General features: G+C 36.8%; 1 protein-coding gene across 1 annotated transcript in view; it reads right to left on the minus strand.

Moving 5' to 3' along the window:
- Positions 1-6,146: 6,146 nt before the first annotated feature.
- The window catches only part of DGKQ (diacylglycerol kinase theta), a 115,071-nt gene continuing 102,025 nt past the window's right edge, over positions 6,147-19,192 (minus strand). The window contains exons 21-23 of the mRNA XM_072155398.1: positions 18,030-18,141; positions 16,647-16,799; positions 6,147-8,306 (exon numbers count right to left, since the gene is read on the minus strand). Of these exons, the coding sequence (XP_072011499.1) occupies positions 8,202-8,306; positions 16,647-16,799; positions 18,030-18,141 (370 nt within the window). The 3' untranslated portion in view covers positions 6,147-8,201. The remainder of the gene's footprint in view (positions 8,307-16,646; positions 16,800-18,029; positions 18,142-19,192) is intronic.

A 19,192-nucleotide genomic window follows, 5' to 3' on the forward strand; every position in this document is an offset into this window, starting at 1 on the left:
AATTTAGCTTCATAGGGGATTAATTTCACAAATGAACAGAGCAGATGATAATAGAATAATGCATTTTGTCATTTGCTTCCCCCTAGGGCAGTGGTGGTGAACCTTTGGCACGGGTGCAAGAGGCGGCACTCTGAGCTCTTTCTGTTGGCACATGGGCCGTTCCCCGAGCACGCCAGACAAGACTCAGAAAGAGGGGGAATGAGTAGACAGGGCTGAATAATTTTTGGAGGACCTCCTGCTGGCCCCATGATTCTCTGTGTAATTGCTGGAAAGAAGCTAAAATTATGAAAATTTTCCATCTTTCTACTGTGTTGGTGTCCTCAGGAGGCCAATATGATTTTGGTTAGCACCTCGCAATAAATAAGGGGGGTTTTGGGTTGCAGTCTGGGCACTCGGCCGCTAAAAGGTTCGTCATCACTGCTTTAGGGAATAAGAATCTATATCTCCTGCGGTGTATCTGAAAGATTTCTGAGGTCTTTCCATATTTCCCTTAGGGTGCATTAACACATTCAGTTTTTCAGATGCAGTTTTTGAAGCCAAAAGCGGGTGTGGGTTATAATAGGTGAGAACATAATTGAGCTGCTCCTCTTATTTTAACTCCACTCTAGTACATCAAAAACTGAATGTGTGAATGCACCCTCAATTTGATTCTGCTCTCTGGTGGTGATTAGACAATGCAGTGACTGTAACATTATCAGGCTGTCTCTCAGCTGTCAGTTGTGTATGGAGAGAAAGTGGATTTACACAAACTGCTTAAATAAGGAAGAAAAGCAGTGGTAAATAAAGTAAGTAACTTTGACAAAGGTCAGTGACAGATGCACTTAAACCTCTTAATGTCGAGGCCTTTGTTTTTTCATTTCCATTTTTCACTCCCCACCTTCAAAAATCCATAACTTTTTAAATTTTCCATGTAGAGAGCTGTGTGGCTTGTTTTCTGTGTAACAAATTGCACTTCATAGTGACGGTATTAAATATTCTTTGCCTTGTACTGGCAAGTGGGAAAAAATTCCCTTGTGGGCTTGAATTTTACCGCTTTTATTGTGTGCCACTTTATTCTTTGGGTCGGTACAATCACTGGGATATCAAATTTGTATAGGCTTTATAATGTTTTCATACATTTACAAAAAAAAAAATGATTATCTTCTGGCGCTAATAACTTTTTCATACTTCGGTGTACAGAGCTGTGGATAGTGTCATTTTTTCTGACTTTTGATGATGTTTTCAATGCTACCATGTTTAGGACTGTATGGCCTTTTGATCACTTTTTATGTTTTCCAAAATTACAAAACAGTCATATGTTCAACTCTGGGCGCTATTCTCAGTTATATCTTTAAACGCTGTGAAAAAACGTTATTGTATTTTCATAGATTGGACATTTCAGGATGCGGTGATACCTAACATGTTTATGATTTTTACTGTTTATTTATATTTATATGACTTCTATGGAAAGGGGGTGATTTGAATTTTTAGTTTTTTTTTTAATATAATTCTTTTAAATTTTTTTTTATTTTTTCCCTATTTTTCTGACCCCCTATGGTACTTTAACCCTAGGTTGTCTGTTTGATCCTACCATACTACAGTATGGTACTATATGAGGATTTTCCTCATCATTCATTACAATGTGAAAATCACACATTATAATGAATAGGTTAAAACCAGAAAGCCTTGAGACTGACCCAGTTTGGCACTGGGTTACAAACAAAGCCGATGGACACCCCTCCAAAACAGCACTTTTAGTTTATAAAACACAAAATCGTCCATAACCCTCACACATTTGGTATAACAATTTGTACAATCGATCTTAAGTAATACTGGACCCGCACTTTGTGAGCTTTCTTAAAAAAAAAAAAAAACTGAAACGTGGCAAAAATTCTGATATTGTCATTAAAACTGTTTGTTTAAAAAAAAAAAAAAGAAAAGGTACATGCACCAACAAATCACAGAATGTAGATATCTTTTAATACGTCCAAATGTACATGAAAAATAAAAATCTTATACCCTGTACTATTTGACAATGCAAAGGGAAAGTATACAGAATATATATGCTTTGCAAGAAAACATCAGGATATACTCCAGATACAACATGCATACAAATGGAAAAAGCTCCAAAACTGAACCCTGTGCACACCCCGTGACGCCAGGGCTAATTTTCAGAAAGCATTCCTGAGGTCAGAATTATATATTTATCCATTAAGATGTACTTTAGAGGATGTAGTTATTAAAATGGGGACATATCTGAGGGGGTTACACTTTTGATTCCATCTCAGAGCCTATAGTGCAGTGTAAAGGGCAAAGCTATGACTAAAATGTGTGTGGCGGTCTTTAACTCTTTAGTCCTATCTATTTCTAAAAATAACATTAGGGTCACATTTAAAGTCTTCCTTAAATCTTAATAGATTGGGAGCCGACTTTACACGAGGTGGACACAACATTCTGGGAAATAAATTGGCGTATTTGTATTATTAAAAACCACAATTTTCATCAGCCATTTTGGATGAATTTTTAGAAGGCACATGTGGGGTTAAAAAGCTAAGCATGCCTTTTGATAAAGTTCTTCAGGGGTGTCATTTCTAAAGTGGGTCACTGGTTGGGGGTTTCATTCTTAGTTTTAATTCAGAGCATCGGCAACTACCCACCAATTCAGTGTAAATTGCCCGATTAGGCCTCAAATGTGCATGCGCTCTATTACTTCTGACCATTGTAGTACAATATTTTCATGTAAAATATTATGGCCACTGTTTTGGGGGAAATTTTAAATCCACATACACAGCAAAATAACTAGAGATTTTTCATCCAGGCGCAAGCTGGGTCCAACATATTAGGTACTAAAATGATATATTTGTCACCAGGCTTTGCGCATTAATAACTTATTTAGCCAAATCTGCTCTATAAAAGAGAAAAAAAAAGAGCGCTTTCTCTTCTCTCCACCACCATGTGCCCATACACCAGTTAATTTATACATATTGGATATTCCCTTACTTGGGAGAAATTGCCTAAAACAATTAGGGTGTAATGTATGCCCTTGCAGAAAGGAAAACTTTAGGGTCAATATGGGGGGGGTAACAATTCTCCCCATACCCCTTGATAAGTTTCTTGAGGGGTCAAGTTGCAAAATGGTGTCACTTGATTAGGGTTTTCACGGTCCTTGGACCTCAGGGAACCCAAAGCCCCCCCCCCCAAAACACATATTGGCACCTGAAACTATTACAACCAAATCTGCCTCGCAAAAGCTCAGTGGCGATCCTTCCCTTCTATGCAGTCATGTGCCTATAGAATTTATCATCACATAAGGAGTATTGTCCTTCTAAGTAGAAATTATGTTACAACCTATGGGGTGTATTTTCTTTTTTTAATCCTTTGTGAATGTACAAATTTTAGGGCTAAATTAAAGTATTATTTAAGAAAATGAGTATTTTTTGTATATTTCACATATTTTTTATACCCTGTGAAAAATCTAGGGGGGTAACCAACTTCCTAAAAGTTGTTTTAAATATTTGGAAAGGTGCAGTTATTTGTATAAGGCTTTCAAAGACTTCAAAAACCCTCAAAAAGTAGATTTTAGCGATTTCTGTGAAAATCCACAAAATCACAAAAAAAGTTAAAAGTCTCCTAGCATCCTAACTACATAAAGGATGTTTAAAAATGTTGCCAGCTTAGAGCAGACATATCTATCTAAGAGTAGAACATGGGGAATTCTTTTGAATTTACTCCAATTTACCATTTCCTTTTTTTTTTTTTTTTTTTTTAAAAGCAAAACATAACAAAATATTACAACTAACACAAAATACAATGTTCCAAGAGAAAACAAATCTCAAAATCACCTAAACATGTTAAAGCGTTCCAAAATTATAACCACTTATAGTGACACGTCAGATTTTACACAGTTACAGTAAAACAGTTACCGGTCATCAAAGTAGAATCAGGCTACAAATGTTGAGAACTGCAGCAAATCTAAAATTGACTAAAAGGCACAATGGAATGAGCTAGTCAAATATTGTAAAAATAGTAAATTGTATAGTAAGATTGTTTGCATTGTCTATTCTGTTTAGTATATTTTATTAGAAATTGTAATTTAGCAGCCAATAATATTGTGACATAAGACTATGTTACATATTACAGGCGGTCCCCAACTTAAGGACACCCGACTTACAGACTACCCATAGTTAAAGACGGACCCCTCTGCCCACTGTGACCTCTAGTGGAGCTCTCTGGATGCTTCACTTTAGTCCCAGACTGCAGTGATCAGCTGTAAGGTATCTGTAATGAAGGTTTATTAATAATCCTTGGTCCAATTACAAGAAAAAATTTTGAAACTACAATTGTCACAGGGGCAAAACATTTTTTTATCTGGATCAACCATTATAAAATATAGAGTTTCGACTTGCTTACAAATTCAAACCTACGGACCCTATCTTGTATGTAACCTGGGTACTGCCTGTATATAACATATTAAGACTGGATATACTATATTTACAATAACTCTAAACCATAAGCTGTAAAGAAACACCCATAAAAAATATTTTTAGCTTCTCTTATGCTCCAATAATCTTATATATTATAATATATATATATATATATATATATATATATATATATATATATATATATATATATATTTGATTGAAATAATAAAAAATTCCCATGGTTCACTGAATGTTGTTTGTTTTTGTACTGCACAGGAAAGTAATATGGTTTCCTACTATCCTAGGACTTTAAACACTCCATAGCCACAATGCTGATGTGAACTAATGTTAATACATTAGACACAGAAACCACTTGCTGTGTATTAGTTCTGAGCTGGGCAGACGATCCGATGCAAATCCATCAGCTGGTCACCAATGGATAGCGAGTGTCCATGGCTTATATGTCACAGGAAAAGGAGGGACAGGGAAGAGAATATAGCGACAGCACCCAACACGGATGCCAGAGTGATGTTCTGGGATCAAAGCCACTGCCTTATCTGCTCAGAGTATGACATTTATATTAAATTGTAAATGGAGCATTGATTTATTAAAATAAAGGCATGTTTGATAAGGGATGCTTGATTTCACAGTATAGGCAGTCCCCGGGTTACGTACAAGATAGGTTTTGTAGGTTTGTTCTTAAGTTGAATTTGTATGTAAATCGGAACTGTATACTTTATAATTGTAACTCCAGCCTTAATTTTTGTGGTCTATTGGATAATTGGATTTTAAAAATGTTGGATTGTCTTAAGAACCAGGATTAACAAAGCTTCATTGCAGACAGCTTTAATAACTCTTACAGCTGTTTATTTAAGCCTAAGAATAAAGTACAGTAATTTAACAATATCCAGCAGTCCGTTTCTAACTAGGGGACCGCCTGTGTTGGGCTCTATATTGCCGTATATAAGGTGATGGTAGACTCCATTTAATAAAAGTTTTGTTAGGAACACATTTAAAGTTCCTCCCCATCTCAGTTGGTCCGAAACCTTGGTCCAATGCTAGCAAACATTGTGGATATCGTACCAATGACTAGGATTGTGATTCAGTGTTTCGACACACAAAAAAGAAGTAGTCTAGTGGGTACAGGCTCAAACACGTCAACTGCCAATCCTAGCTACTGTAAAATGGAGTCCTTTGTCATTTTGTTGTAATAATATACGGTAGCACTACAACTCTTCCACTTACTATAAGCCTGTTTCCTTATCTTTGGTGAGATGTAGGTTATTTGGCAAACTTGTGAAAAGTTTTAGCTCCACATATCTCACATCAAGGTTGAGACTAATTCCAAATGGTTTTAAAATAATCTGACAGAAAATGTCCTCAAATGTTACTATTAAAATGTACATCAAATGGACAAAATCTCCAGGGTTAAAGAATATTCCACAGTGAAAATGGATCACAAAAATATTTTCTTACAATTGACATTAATCTAGCAGATTTACAATATTCAATAAGTACATTTTCTATATTTACATATAAGTTTATACAGAATTTGACAGACTTTAACTTCAAAGATAACCACAGCCTGTCAAACTATTTTTTTAGCCATAAAATACTTATTATCTTGAACATCACCTGTATTTTAGCAGTTATTCTGAGAAAATATATTCAATACCTCAATATTCAATGGCACTGGCCATTTAGTAAAGCTACTTGAGTAATTATTTTTTCAAATTTTTTCAAGTTTCAAAAGCCAGAAAACTGTGGCAAAACATGTCAATAATGTGGAAAGTTACAGAAATTTAAAACTAAAAAAAAATAAATAATCTTGTCAGTCATCTTTGATACATGTCAGTTATTCATCGAAAGATCAAAAATACCTCAGTATTGCTCCAGGCCTTTAATGTATTCTTAATTTGGCCATCTGAGGAAATTATTAATTAAATAAATATCTGATATTCTTTCCAAAAAGAGTTGAGGGGGGTTTCCAAGGTTTTTTTTGGAAGCCTCCCCCCCAGACAATGAGTGGTTGTATACAGCCTGGGCTTTATACAACAAGTGATCGCTCACCCGCTGAGTGGCTGCATTGGTCAGGTACCTGTCACTACCCAGACTGGGAGCCATGCAGGACTGGATTACCAGGGAAAACAGACAAGGGCTGTTTCTTATGTTTAAATTTGAGAAAACAAAAGATAACGTGGACGATCCCTTTAAACATTTAGTTTGGAATCTTTTCTGTAGATTATTCCAGTAGTATTGGAGTAGTCAGATATAACAACCTAATCGATGAGGAGACTCCTTTAAGAAGATTTACAAGTATTCTAATAAGAATTTAGCTTGAATAACAATCATGTATTTAAAATGTGAGAATGAGCATCTAAGCAAAACAGAAACCAAGATGTGAACACCAATTAAGGAAATTATTTTAGCCCACAATTGATGCAATGAAAAGAAAAAAGAAAAGAAAATGCCCCTGAAAAGTACCTAGCCTATCCACAATGAACATTATTATCCTGCATGCTTATGGTATAAAGGTATCGTTACAGATGTGGTTAAAATGCCTATGTAAGAACCTTTACCCAATTCCCTTCTGGGAAGTAATGGGATATAAAAGGATTATGCTGCTGCAGCATTTGCCATACTAAGTACTGTAATATTCCTAGCAGCAAATGTCTACATACACTGAATACATTCATCCATGCATGCTATACCTCATATATAGGAATTTGTATCTAAAAAAATATTAATTATCTGCTAATGTAGTAAACATACTGTAACTAGTATAATACTTACAGCCAAAATACCACATATACTATTATGTAGTCTACAGATTTCCCAAATATTGTAGGTCTAGTATGACAGAAAGTGGAAGTTAATACACATAAACACTCCTTGTACACACAACACGTTAAAATTGTTACCAGCACAATTACAAAACACATTGGCGCACAAACTTTACTTTGGTAAGACCTCATCACTGGGTTTAAATTAGAAGGACTAACAAAAATAATCTATCTAGTATAATTTACTAAATGGTCCACAGTTGCAGAACCCTACATAGCTGTACAGTATACAAGTACTCTCAAAAATTTTGTTTGTCACCTGAATCACACACCACAAATTTCATGGGAATTTTGACATAACTCACTTCTAATAATAGTATATGCAATAATTATTATACTTTGCCAGGCTATGGTATGAGATCATAGCGTAAATTAGGGGAAGTGAAACCAAGCCAGCATTTTTGGCAAGAAACCCAAATATCTACAAAAACGCTTATTATATTGATACCACCATGAATAAAAATATACCTTCTAAAAATGACACATAGTAGAGAACGTGTATAGGCATCTTGCTAGTTTCTCCATGCATTCCTAACACAATTGTTAGTTCCAATGTCTTACTTCACTTGGGGAGGAGGGAATAAAATAATGTGTTCTTCCGCATCCAGGCATAACCACAAAGGGAATGCATCACCCAGTGCACAGTGCTTAAGCCACATATTATCACACCACACCCTGAAAACTGTGTGTAGCATGCAAAAGCTACTTATTAACCCTTTTCAGAGGTGGCAAAATATCTACAGTACGTATACAGGCCGACAGCCCTGATTTTTTTGTATTACTACAGTGATCTCTGGAAGATACAATGGCTGCAATACAGAGTTGCAACGCAAGAAAAGTATACTATGGAAGTAGATATTCTGTGTCAGGACCCTTCAGGATAGGGCTTGAGCCCTTCTGTGCCTTTTGGCTGCACCGCAGTGCTTTACTGATGTTCCAGTGCAGACCTCTGCCCTTAGCTTCCATTGTCATTAGAGAGAGTTACTGAATCTCCCTTTGAGTCTTTGGAGCTTGAGGAGGTTTTCTTCTGCTTTTGCTTAGATTTTTTGAGCATATGAACCTATAATTAAAAAAGACACAGTTAATCACATTTAGAATGTGAAGATGAAAATATGCACAGCATGACTTCATCATGTCTTACTTGTCACATTCATAGGTTACTCATGAGGGATTTCCATCGAGTGCCGACTGTTTCATAACTGATCTTTTGGAGCAAGTCCAAGGCAGTAACATCTTGAACAAGGGTAGTACGGAGATTGTGCATGTGAGATAAATTCTGCTTCTGATAATTCCTTTATTATTTGAATCCCAGTAGTTTAATTAGAGATGAGCAAAACCTCATGCAAAAAGGTTTTGTTTTTCTTGTTACTGGGTGTGAATTTGTGTGTCTTTATTTTTTTTAATAACGTTACTCAACTTGTTAGATTCGTATATTTAGTACATTACTGCATTATCCATTGTCAGACAGTCAGTCAGTCATGGCAGCTTTGGGTTGACACCAACTGCCTTGTTAACAGATTAAAATGCGATTTTCTCAGAAACTGTATAATGGACAGAAGTAGTATAGGTCATAGTTAATTTCTCTACAACACGCTGCTAGCTTGGGGTGCTGCAAAACTTCCATTAACAAGGGGTGACGGGGCCTGAAAAGGCTCTAGTGACCAGGCAATTTTAGTGTATTTTCGTTAGCGCCGGTTTAAGGGCCATCATTTTTTTTTGCATGCTACCTTAACATTTTTTTGTGTTTTTTTTTGGGACACAGAGATAGTTAAAAAGGTAATGAAAGTTAAAATTATTTTTTTTTCCAATTTTTATTTGGGTGTTAAAAGTGAAAAAAGTTTTGCAATTTATAATACTTTTTTTATTTTTCAAATTAACGCAAAATGAACAATATTAATGAATTCCTTGTTTTGTTTCGGTCGTTTTGATATATAATATGTATAGTCTCGGGCAAATGGCGACTATGGTGATGCTTTTTGTGTAGTAAATATATTTGTGTAGTAAAAATATTTATTAATATTTTTGTGTGTGTTTTTACTTTTGACATTTTCACTTTTTTATTTTTAAAAAAGTGCTCCGTATCGGGACTTCAAGTCCCATCATACTCTGCTCCCACTGAGCGTAGTGCACTCGTGCACATAATGCACAGCATAGCAGCTATTGGCCGAAGGCGAGCGCACTGTATACTAAGACGGGTGCTACGAACAAGCTTCACCTCTTGTGGCACACAGGAGGAGGGAGTGTGGAACTGGCTGCGGATCACAGGAGGCTGAACATGCATGCACGGCAAGCAGAGGAGACAGTCTACATGTCGTTTCCCAGGAGAGGAGGTAGTATAAGCAAAAGTTGCCCTTATAAGTTCAGATTTCATTATCTCTAAAAGTACCTAGAATCGCTGATAACATTGTATTTAGGTACTGAGTTACTTTTGTTTGTCTGCAATGTGCAGGGCAATGTCTGCCACCTTAACCCCTTAGCGCTCCACACCGGGTCCTGCGATTGGCGCTCATTGCTATGGCAACTCTGGGGTACAAGAATGCTGTAAAAAAAATTTTAAAAACCCGCCAAAAATTATGATTTTTACTTATTGAATCCCACAAAAAATGCAATAAAAAGTGATCAACAAAACATATGTACTCCAGATTGATACTGTTGCAAAGTACAACATGTCCCACAAATGTCCCAGCTCTGTAGCCAAAAAAGTAAAAATGTTATGCCACTTGGAAGACGGCGATGCAAAAATTATAGATTTTTCCCCACAATAGGGTTTCATTTGGCAAATTTAGTAAAACATAAGAAAAAATATTCAAGTCTGGTATCCCCGTAATCGTATTGACCCATAGAATAAAGATAACATGATTATTAGGCTATACGGTGAACACGGGAAAAAAAAAAGTTAAAAATCCAGTACAGAATTGATGCTTTTCTACTCGTGACCTCAAAAAAACTTCCTAAATTTTCAACAATAGGGGATACCAACCCCAAAATGGTAACACTGGAGAAAGCATCTCGTCCCGCAAAAAAAATGCTGTCACATGGCCCCAATAACGAAAAAGTGAAAATTTTATAGCCTGCAAAATGGGCCAATGAGGAAACTAAAATCCTGACAGCTGCTGGGCGCTCCTTCCCTTCTGCGTCTCACTGTGTCCCCATAAAACAAGTTACAGCCACATGTGGGGGGTCTCTATAATCGGGAGAAATTGAATAAGAAATTGCATGGTGGGTTTTCTCTTTTTATCTATTGGAAATGTGTAAAAATTTAGGGCTAAATGAACGTGTAACTGACAAAATTTCACCTCTATTTTGATTCAATTACTATGAAGATCTCAAGGTGTTAGCAATCTTCCTAAAAGCTGTTACTGATAGCTTGAGGAGTGGAGATTTGAAAATGGGTTGGTTAAATAGGGTGGTTTTAATGCTAAATATGTAAAATTTCATTCAAAACAGTATTTATCCCCAAAATAGTAAATTCTGAAAGTACAGAAAATCTATAATCTATTTGTAAGCCGCGTGACATCAAAATAAATTATCCAGACATTCAAAAATGATGAAAATGTAAAGTAGACATATGGGAAATGTTATTCAGCAATTTATTTAGGTGGTAAATCTATCTGCCTGAAAACACAATGATTTAAAATTTTTCAAAAAATTCATAATTTTTTCTTTTTTTTTGTAAATAAACGCAAAACTTATCAGCCAACATTTACCACTAAAATAAAGTACAACATGATGAGGGAAAACCTATCTCAGAATCGCTTTGATAAGTAACAGTGTTCAAAAGTCATAACCATATAAAGAGACGCATGTCAGAATCCAAAAAATGGGACCGAGCCTTAAAGGGAACCTTTCACCAGGAGACCCATTTTTAGCACTCCCCCAGTCCCCACAGAGCATAGTACATACACTGCCAAAGTGTTTTTGTATTAAAAATTGGTTTTACAGGAAAAAAAGAAATGTTATATTGAACCTTTCATTAGCATGTGCTGTGTGACTAGGCAGTTGCCAATTGGGAGGGGCTGGAAAGGAGCAGCCCCCCCCCCACCCTTGGGAAACAGCTTCTCCATGTGTCCTTTTCAAATATATGAAAACACCCATCACTTGGCTTAGTGACGCCCCCTGCTCCTCTACAGCCAATCCTGAGTGTGGGCAGTTATTCATATATTTGAAAAGGTCACATGTTTCCCAAGGGTGGGGTTGAACTGCTCCTTTCCAGCCCCTCCTATTGGGCAACTGCCAATGAAAGGTACAATATAACATATCTTTTTTTCTGTAAAACCATATTTTTATAAAAAAAACACTTTGGCAGTGTATGTACTATGCTCTGTGGGGACTGGGGAGTGCTAAAAATGGGTCTCCTGGTGACAGGTTCCTTTTAACCCTTTATCACCGACACTAGTTTTCAGCTCAATGACCAGACTCGATTTTTCAAATCTGACATGTCTCACGATAATTGGTTATAACTTCGGAACGCTTTAACAAATCCCGGTGATTTTGAGAATGTTTTCTCGTGATACATTGTACTTCATGTTAGTTATAAAATAAAGTGATATGTTTTGCGATTCGTTATGAAAAAAAGTGAAAATTTGGCAAAAGTTTGTAAAAATTCTTCATTTTCCTAGTTTGAAATGTTCTGCTTTCCAGACAGGAAGTAAAACTACCCAAAAAGCTTGATAAATTACATTTACGGAATGTCTGCTTTATGTTGGGATGATATTTTATGCATCCTCTCACTTTTCTAGGATGTTATGAGGTGCAGAACTTTAGGTGCGATTTTTCACATTTTCATGAAAATTGCCAAAACTCACATTTTGAGGGACAACTCAGCTTTCAGGTGACTTTGTAAGGCCTAAGTAATAGTAAAACCCCATAAATTACCCCACTATAGAAACTTCACCCCTCAACGTATGTAAAACAACTTCTATTAAGTCCATTAACCCTTTAAGTGTTTCACATGGGTTAAAACAATATGGACCTGCGATTTAGAAACTGTGGAATTTTTTTGGAACATACATTCATTTAGGCCAAACTGACAGTTTCAGAATAAATTAAATGATGAAACGCACTGCAACGCTTGATGCCCAATTCCTCCCGAGTGTACTGATGTGGTGGTAAACTTCTGTACAGGCGCACGGCCGAGTATAGAATGAATGGAGACGCCATTCATAGCAGATTTGTATTGTCACATTGTACAACCTATACATTTTTAATTTTTTTTGGTAATGCAAACATATGAGGGCTTATTTTTTACGGAATGAGATACAATGTATAGATAATTCATTTAGGGGGTCTATAGCTTATTCATGAGATTTTATTAACTATTTCAAGGGGGACACAAACAAAATCATCAATTTTTATTTTGGATTTTTAGCATTTTTTTCCCCCCGCTCACCGTAATGTAAAAATAATATTTTATCTTTATTCTCTGGTTCACTACGATTGCGGTGATACCTCATTTATATAGTTTTTCTTATCTTTGCTCAATTTTCCTGAGCAAAACCAATATTGGAGAATATCGCATTGTTTTTACTATTGACAACTTTTTAGGGCCATAACTTCTGTATTTTTCTGTTGTCAGATCTGGTTGAGGGCTTTTTTTTTGCGAAAAGAGTTGTTCTTTTCAGTCGTATCATATTAGGGAACGTAGCTTTTTTTGATCACTTTTTAGAACATTTTTTGTGATGGTGTTTGATGAAAAATTGTATATTACGGGAAGTTTTTCGTAGTTATTTTTTTCACCGTTCACCAAGCGGGTTCAATATTGATTTAGATTTATTGTACAGATTAATACGGACGCGGTAATACCAAATACGTACATTTTTTGTGTGTTTTGTGTTTTATATACTGTATTTGCATTATATGTGTAACTGGGGAGATTATGGGACTTTATTTTATTTATTTATTTAATTATTATAATAAAACAATTTAATCTTTTATTTTTTACTTTCACATATTTTCAACCTTTTGGCTTGAATAAGCGATCATCTGATCGCTTATTCAAGCCTTTACACTGCAATACACTTGTATTGCAGTGTATAGTGTAAGTAACTGAGCATGCCGCACATGCTCAGTTACTTACAGCCGGGTCCTGCCAGGAAGGCAAGACCCGGCAAGAAGAGGAGCCGACAGCCTCGGGTCACTCGTCGGGACCCGGGGCAGTGGCAGGAGGGATCGGATCCCCCGGTAAGCACACCGGGGGGGTCCGATCCACGGGGGACACACTTGCACGCCGCGGTCATGCTTGACCGCGGCGTGTAAGGGGTTAAACACCCGGGATCTGAGTTTTTCCGATCCCGGGTGTTAGTGCCGGGTCTGGGCTGTGATATCACAGCACGACACCGGCACTATACTGACCCGATGTCCCGAAATCATCTTCTGATGCGGCGCCGTAGAAAGGCGTCGCATCAGAAGAACTACCCTTAATGACCGATAGGGCGGTCATTAAGGGGTTAAGCTACAAAATGGCTGTGTCCTTAAGGGGTTATACCCCTTTAAGGTTATGTTGACATCTCTAATCAAGTCTTTCAATCCTGGGACAGATACAAACAGATATTGTGGACCGTACTAGCTAGAAAGCAGTTTCCAATGTCCAGCATTTTGCCAGAGCTCATTATACAGTATTTTTTGTTAATAAACTGAAATTCCTAACAGCTGGTGTTGCAAGGCTCTTAGGCCACAGCCTTGGCACTATGCTTCAAACAAAGATCATGCAGACCCACATGCAGCTTTGTCAGAAGTGCAGTGGAGAATTGTAAATCAATGCATGCCTTGAACATAAAAGCTTATTTAACCCCTTAACGACTAAGATCATTTTCACCTTTCGGACACAGCCCGATTTTTTAAAAAATCGGTCATGCTATGCAGTTTAGAAAGCTTTATCTCACACAGTTTATTTTATGATTGTTTTTTCATTACATGTTGTACTTCACATTAATTACTTCATATATTTTAGTTGAAATATATTGCACTTATTTGTGAAAAAAATTTGGAAATTTTGTGAAAATTTATAAAAATCTTCCAATTTTTTTTTATTTCTGAATGTTATACTCACCATACAGTTAGTCTAACAATCCAAATTGGTTGCTATCTAACATTAACCATATGCCTGCTTTATGCTGACATTTTTTATATGTTAATTTTATTAGTACATTTTTAAGTAAGTTTCAGATTCAATATTTTCATTGACAATTCTTCTTTATAAGGGTTTTCAAAGTTCAATTTATTAGAAACTCCCCACATATCACCCCATTTTTGAAACTGCACCCCACAAACTATTCCAAACAGCCTTTGCAAAGTTTGTTAACCCTTTGAACCTATTGGGAGAGATGTCTAATTTGGAATTTTTACATTTTGACAATAATATTATTATTCAGTCCTAAAATGTACATATTAAAGAAGGGCCAAATGAGAAAACATCTCAGATTTTGTTGTGCAGTTTCTTATGAGTAGGGCAATACCCCAGATGTAAATGTAAACAACTTTAGGGGCGTACAGCAGAGTGCAGAATGGAAGGAGCCACTTGAGGGCAGATTTTGATAACGTTGTTTTCAGGTGCCATTACACATTTGAAAAGTTCCTGAGCTACAAGAACAGTGAATCCCCCCAACTATAAACGATACTATTTTGGAAACTAAACCATCCAGAAACTAAACCATGAGAGCAATCTGAAACGTGTAGGTGGATTACCTACATGTCACTTTTCCTGCACTTTTTAATGTAAGAAGAATAAAGTTTTGAAGTTTTATGGGATGTGCCACGTATACTCTTTTTTACTTTGACTATTTTTGGACAAACAAGCCAGCAACACGTGGGCACTCCAAACAAGCCTCCACTACCCTAAAACCAAGTTTCTGGATATAAGGGTATGTGAGATATTTTTTCCTATTTTTCTCTACGTTCATTCAGAGAAATAGTATCTGCATTGGCTCGTGTAAGTGAAAATCTTTTTCCAAAAAACCTTGCTTTGGCCCTGCATTTTCATTTTTAGAAGGGGTATAAGTAGTAAAAGCAATCTATAGTTTGTTACCCAATTTCTCCAGAATGCAGCAATATCCCACAAGTGAGGATATATGCATGGCTCAGAAGGGAAGGAGCTTCTATTGGTGGATTTTGCTGGAAGAAATTTCAGGTGCTGTGTTGCAATGGCTGAGCCCCTAATATAGTAGAGAAGTAAAAAAACTCTAAGAGAGGACACATTTTAAAAACTAAACCCCTTAAGGTTTGCAGTAACACTATATTTAGGGGCGCAATACCCTGTTTAACCTTTTTTTTTTTTTTTAGGAAGAGGGGGCATCGAAATAAATCTATTCTTTAATTGATTTTTACTTTTTTTGTGTTTTATACATCATACATGAAATGGTGTAGAAAACATGTTACTTATGTTCTATGGGTCAGTACGGTTACAGTGATATGCCATTTATATAGCTTTTTATGTCTGACTTGTTCTACAGAATAAAAACTCATTTGGAGAGAAAAATTTCTTTGATTTTGCATTGCTCTCTACTCGGCGGCGTAATATTTTTACTATTTTGTTGATTGAGCTGTTTTATGGATTATTTTTTACAGGACAAGTTGTACCTTTTAAATCTGACTTTTTGATCACTTTTTATAATTTATTTTGTGTGCTTGGATGCGCAAAATCATAATTTTAGCTATGTTTTTATTTATTTTTTGTAAGGCATTCACTATACAGATGCAGTAATGATTTTATTGTACGGGTTGCTATGGACGTGGTCATACCTAATATGTGCTGTTTGTGAGGCAATTTTAACTTTTTATAGTGTGTGGGAGTTTTATATGGCATGGGGCACTTAAGGGACTTTTATTATGTACTAAATTTTATGATGATTATAATAATTATCTGATCACTTGTTCAAATTAACACACTGACATACTGATGTATGGCCGTGTATTATACTGGTCAGCCTATGCAAATGCGTCCGACAAGGCAGCCCTGGGGTCTTTCAAAGACCTGTAGACGATTGGCACCTCCCATACTCTGCACGCACGGGGGAGGGCAATCGCCAGGGGGAGAGGTGCGGTGGCGCCTTGAGGGTTAAACAGCCAGAATCGTGGATATAGCGATCCTGGCTGTAATTGCAGAGGCTCTGCTTTCAAATACAGCCAGCCTCCTACACGGATCAGAGAAACAGAGCCTGTGAAATCCCCATGACGTTGGGGAACGCCATAGTGGCCAAAACAGATGCTCGCCATGACGTTCCCCAAAGTCATGATGGCTTAAGGGGTTAATAATCTTGGAATCTAATGCATAATCAGTAGAGTTTGCATATGCCTCCACTTTGGTTGGAGAACCAAAGTGTCTCAACATTATATATATTACACATATATATATATTACACACATAGCTATACCTATATCTGTATATGTGTATGTAAAGTATTACCTTTGGTCCTGCAGCAGAAATAATGATCTGTCCTGGTGGCTGGATCCAGGGTTCACCATCTACTTGAACGGGGATAGGTTTTAGAAGAGTTACACGGAAGTAGGAACCCTGGGCAATTCGAATACCTGAACGGAGTCCTCCTTGAACTTGGCCCTGGCACCGAAAAATGCAAAGAGAAAAAAAAAAAGATGTCAGGGTAATAATGAGTTCAAAAGTCCTTCATCTGATGGCAAACAATGGGATTTACATTTTATATGTGGAAACAAATCTGCATATGTATAAGGCTGCATTCACACCAATGTGTGCTCACCATACCGTAGCACGGCGGGCACACGTTGGCGACAGCGAAAGAGTAGGAGGGTGTGAGCGCCACTCACCCTGCCCCTCTCCATAGAGAAACATGGGGCACAGCGCTGTATTCCAGGGAGAGATGGGATATGTCCTATCTTTCTCCCAGCTACGGAACGGTATGGTGCCACACGTGTGCACCGTACCGATCCATACGGTGTCGTGCGCCCATTACCGGCCTATGGTGGGGGCTCATATATATGTCACCCAACAGTCGTGTGAATAAGCCCTTAGGGAGTATAATGTTGGATGTAATAATGTATTGGTTTCTATTGCTGCTTAGCAGTAACTGTATAGACAATAGTTTTCAAGCAGTCCAGGTAAAGGACATTGATGACTGCCATGAGCTGGATGACCCTTTTTTCAATTTAAAATGAAAACAACACTATGCAAGAAGCTGCTAAATAGAAGGTACAGAGAGGGAAGGTAAAGTGGGTCAGTCACAGCAAAATGCAGTAATTGACATACCTGAAGTGTACATTAAGTATTTGACTGAAAATGAATTGGCAATGTAAAAAAACTGCCAGTGTTAATAAATCATAAAAAATAAAGTAGAACACACATATAACATAGCAATAACAATGACTGTATTGAGCAATAGTTCTGGCAAACTGCAGCACAGACCAGCCAGTTAGTGCTGTAAACAGCATTGAGAGGTGTTATTGGAAAAAAGTCACAATTACCACCAAAAGCTCACTGGCAGCTATTAGCCTGTAGATAAGTTACTATTAAGCAATACTCTTTAGCTATGAAATCACAACCACAGGACTTAAAAAGTTGCCTCAATAAACCGAAACCATGAAAAGTTGAATTTCCTTCTATAGGTTTACATATTTTGGTTATGATGGACTGCGCATTAATACAAAGCCAAAAACATAAAACAAGATGCAAATACGTTTTACTTATCTATTTGTACAGGCTCTCAAATAAATTACCACTGACTGTACAAGATTAGCTGGGATTTTATTATTTACAACAACAAAGGGTTTATGACAGGTTTTATTTATATATAGAATATATATGTTATATACTCACCATATGAACTACTCCAGTTACCCCAACAACTTCAAGCAATCCGTCATCAATTCTTGGCTTTCCATATCGATTATCATTATCGGAGCCCCACAAGTCAGCTCCTGAACCCCAACTAATAAAATAAAAAAAAAAGTCTGCTAAACACCTAGAGTTTTGGAATTTCCTGTATAACATTTTTATTTATTCATTTTATTATCCAGTATTTAGTAAGATCACTAGTACTAGTAGCCAAAACGGTGCCATTTTACAACAAGTAACACTAAGGTCCCTGCACACATATGTTCTCGGTCCATGGAATCAGACCTACGTAGGCCTAAAAGAAAACACTAGTTTAATAAAGTATTTAAGCAGTATTTGCGTGAATTGCCTTAACTCACCATATATCACATACATCATTGTGGTGACTGATAAGCTATTTCATATCTATTTAAACACAGTGGGGGAGATTTATCAGAAGTGTCTGAGAGCAAAACTGTTCTAGATGCCTATGGCAACCAATCAGAGCTCAGCTTTCATTTTATAAACTGCTGTGGGAAAATGAAGACAGAGCTTTGATTGGTTGCCAGGAGAAACTGGAACAGTTTTGCTCTCAGTCACATCTGATAAATCTCCCCCATTGAGGCAGTTTTATTAAAAGTGTGTTAAAATAAGACTGCAGTTTTAGTGAACAGTGTTATATCTCTTTATTGATTTTATAAACATAACTTGGGCCCAGTTAACACCTACTTTGGGGCTTTCTGTCAAACTCTCTGCATTCTAGGAGAACGGAAAAAAACCTCATATCAGAAAATACCATCCTTTCCTCATAGACTTTAGAGTGGTTGGCTACTTTACCTCATGTTTTTTTGTGATGTGTGATGGCAGGATATTATAGATCACCAATATGCATTTATTAAAAGTTCTGCTCTGAGTGTAGGGAGCTGGGGGAATTCTGGAAACAAAAGTGATACCATAGAAGGAGCTACCCTGTTATGCACACAGAAATTACTATACTTGGCACGCAAGGCCATAGCGGCTAGGTGGATTCAAACTTCGGCACCTATGATACAGGAGTTCATAAATAAGGTCAATAACATAATTAGGCTGGAATGGGGAGTGTATTTAAAAAGGAAATGTCCCCAAAAATGTCATAAGATATGGGGTAGGTGGCTGGATACGGCGGG

Source organism: Engystomops pustulosus, chromosome 1 (genome assembly GCF_040894005.1).
Source record: "Engystomops pustulosus chromosome 1, aEngPut4.maternal, whole genome shotgun sequence".
Taxonomy (NCBI): domain Eukaryota; kingdom Metazoa; phylum Chordata; class Amphibia; order Anura; family Leptodactylidae; genus Engystomops; species Engystomops pustulosus.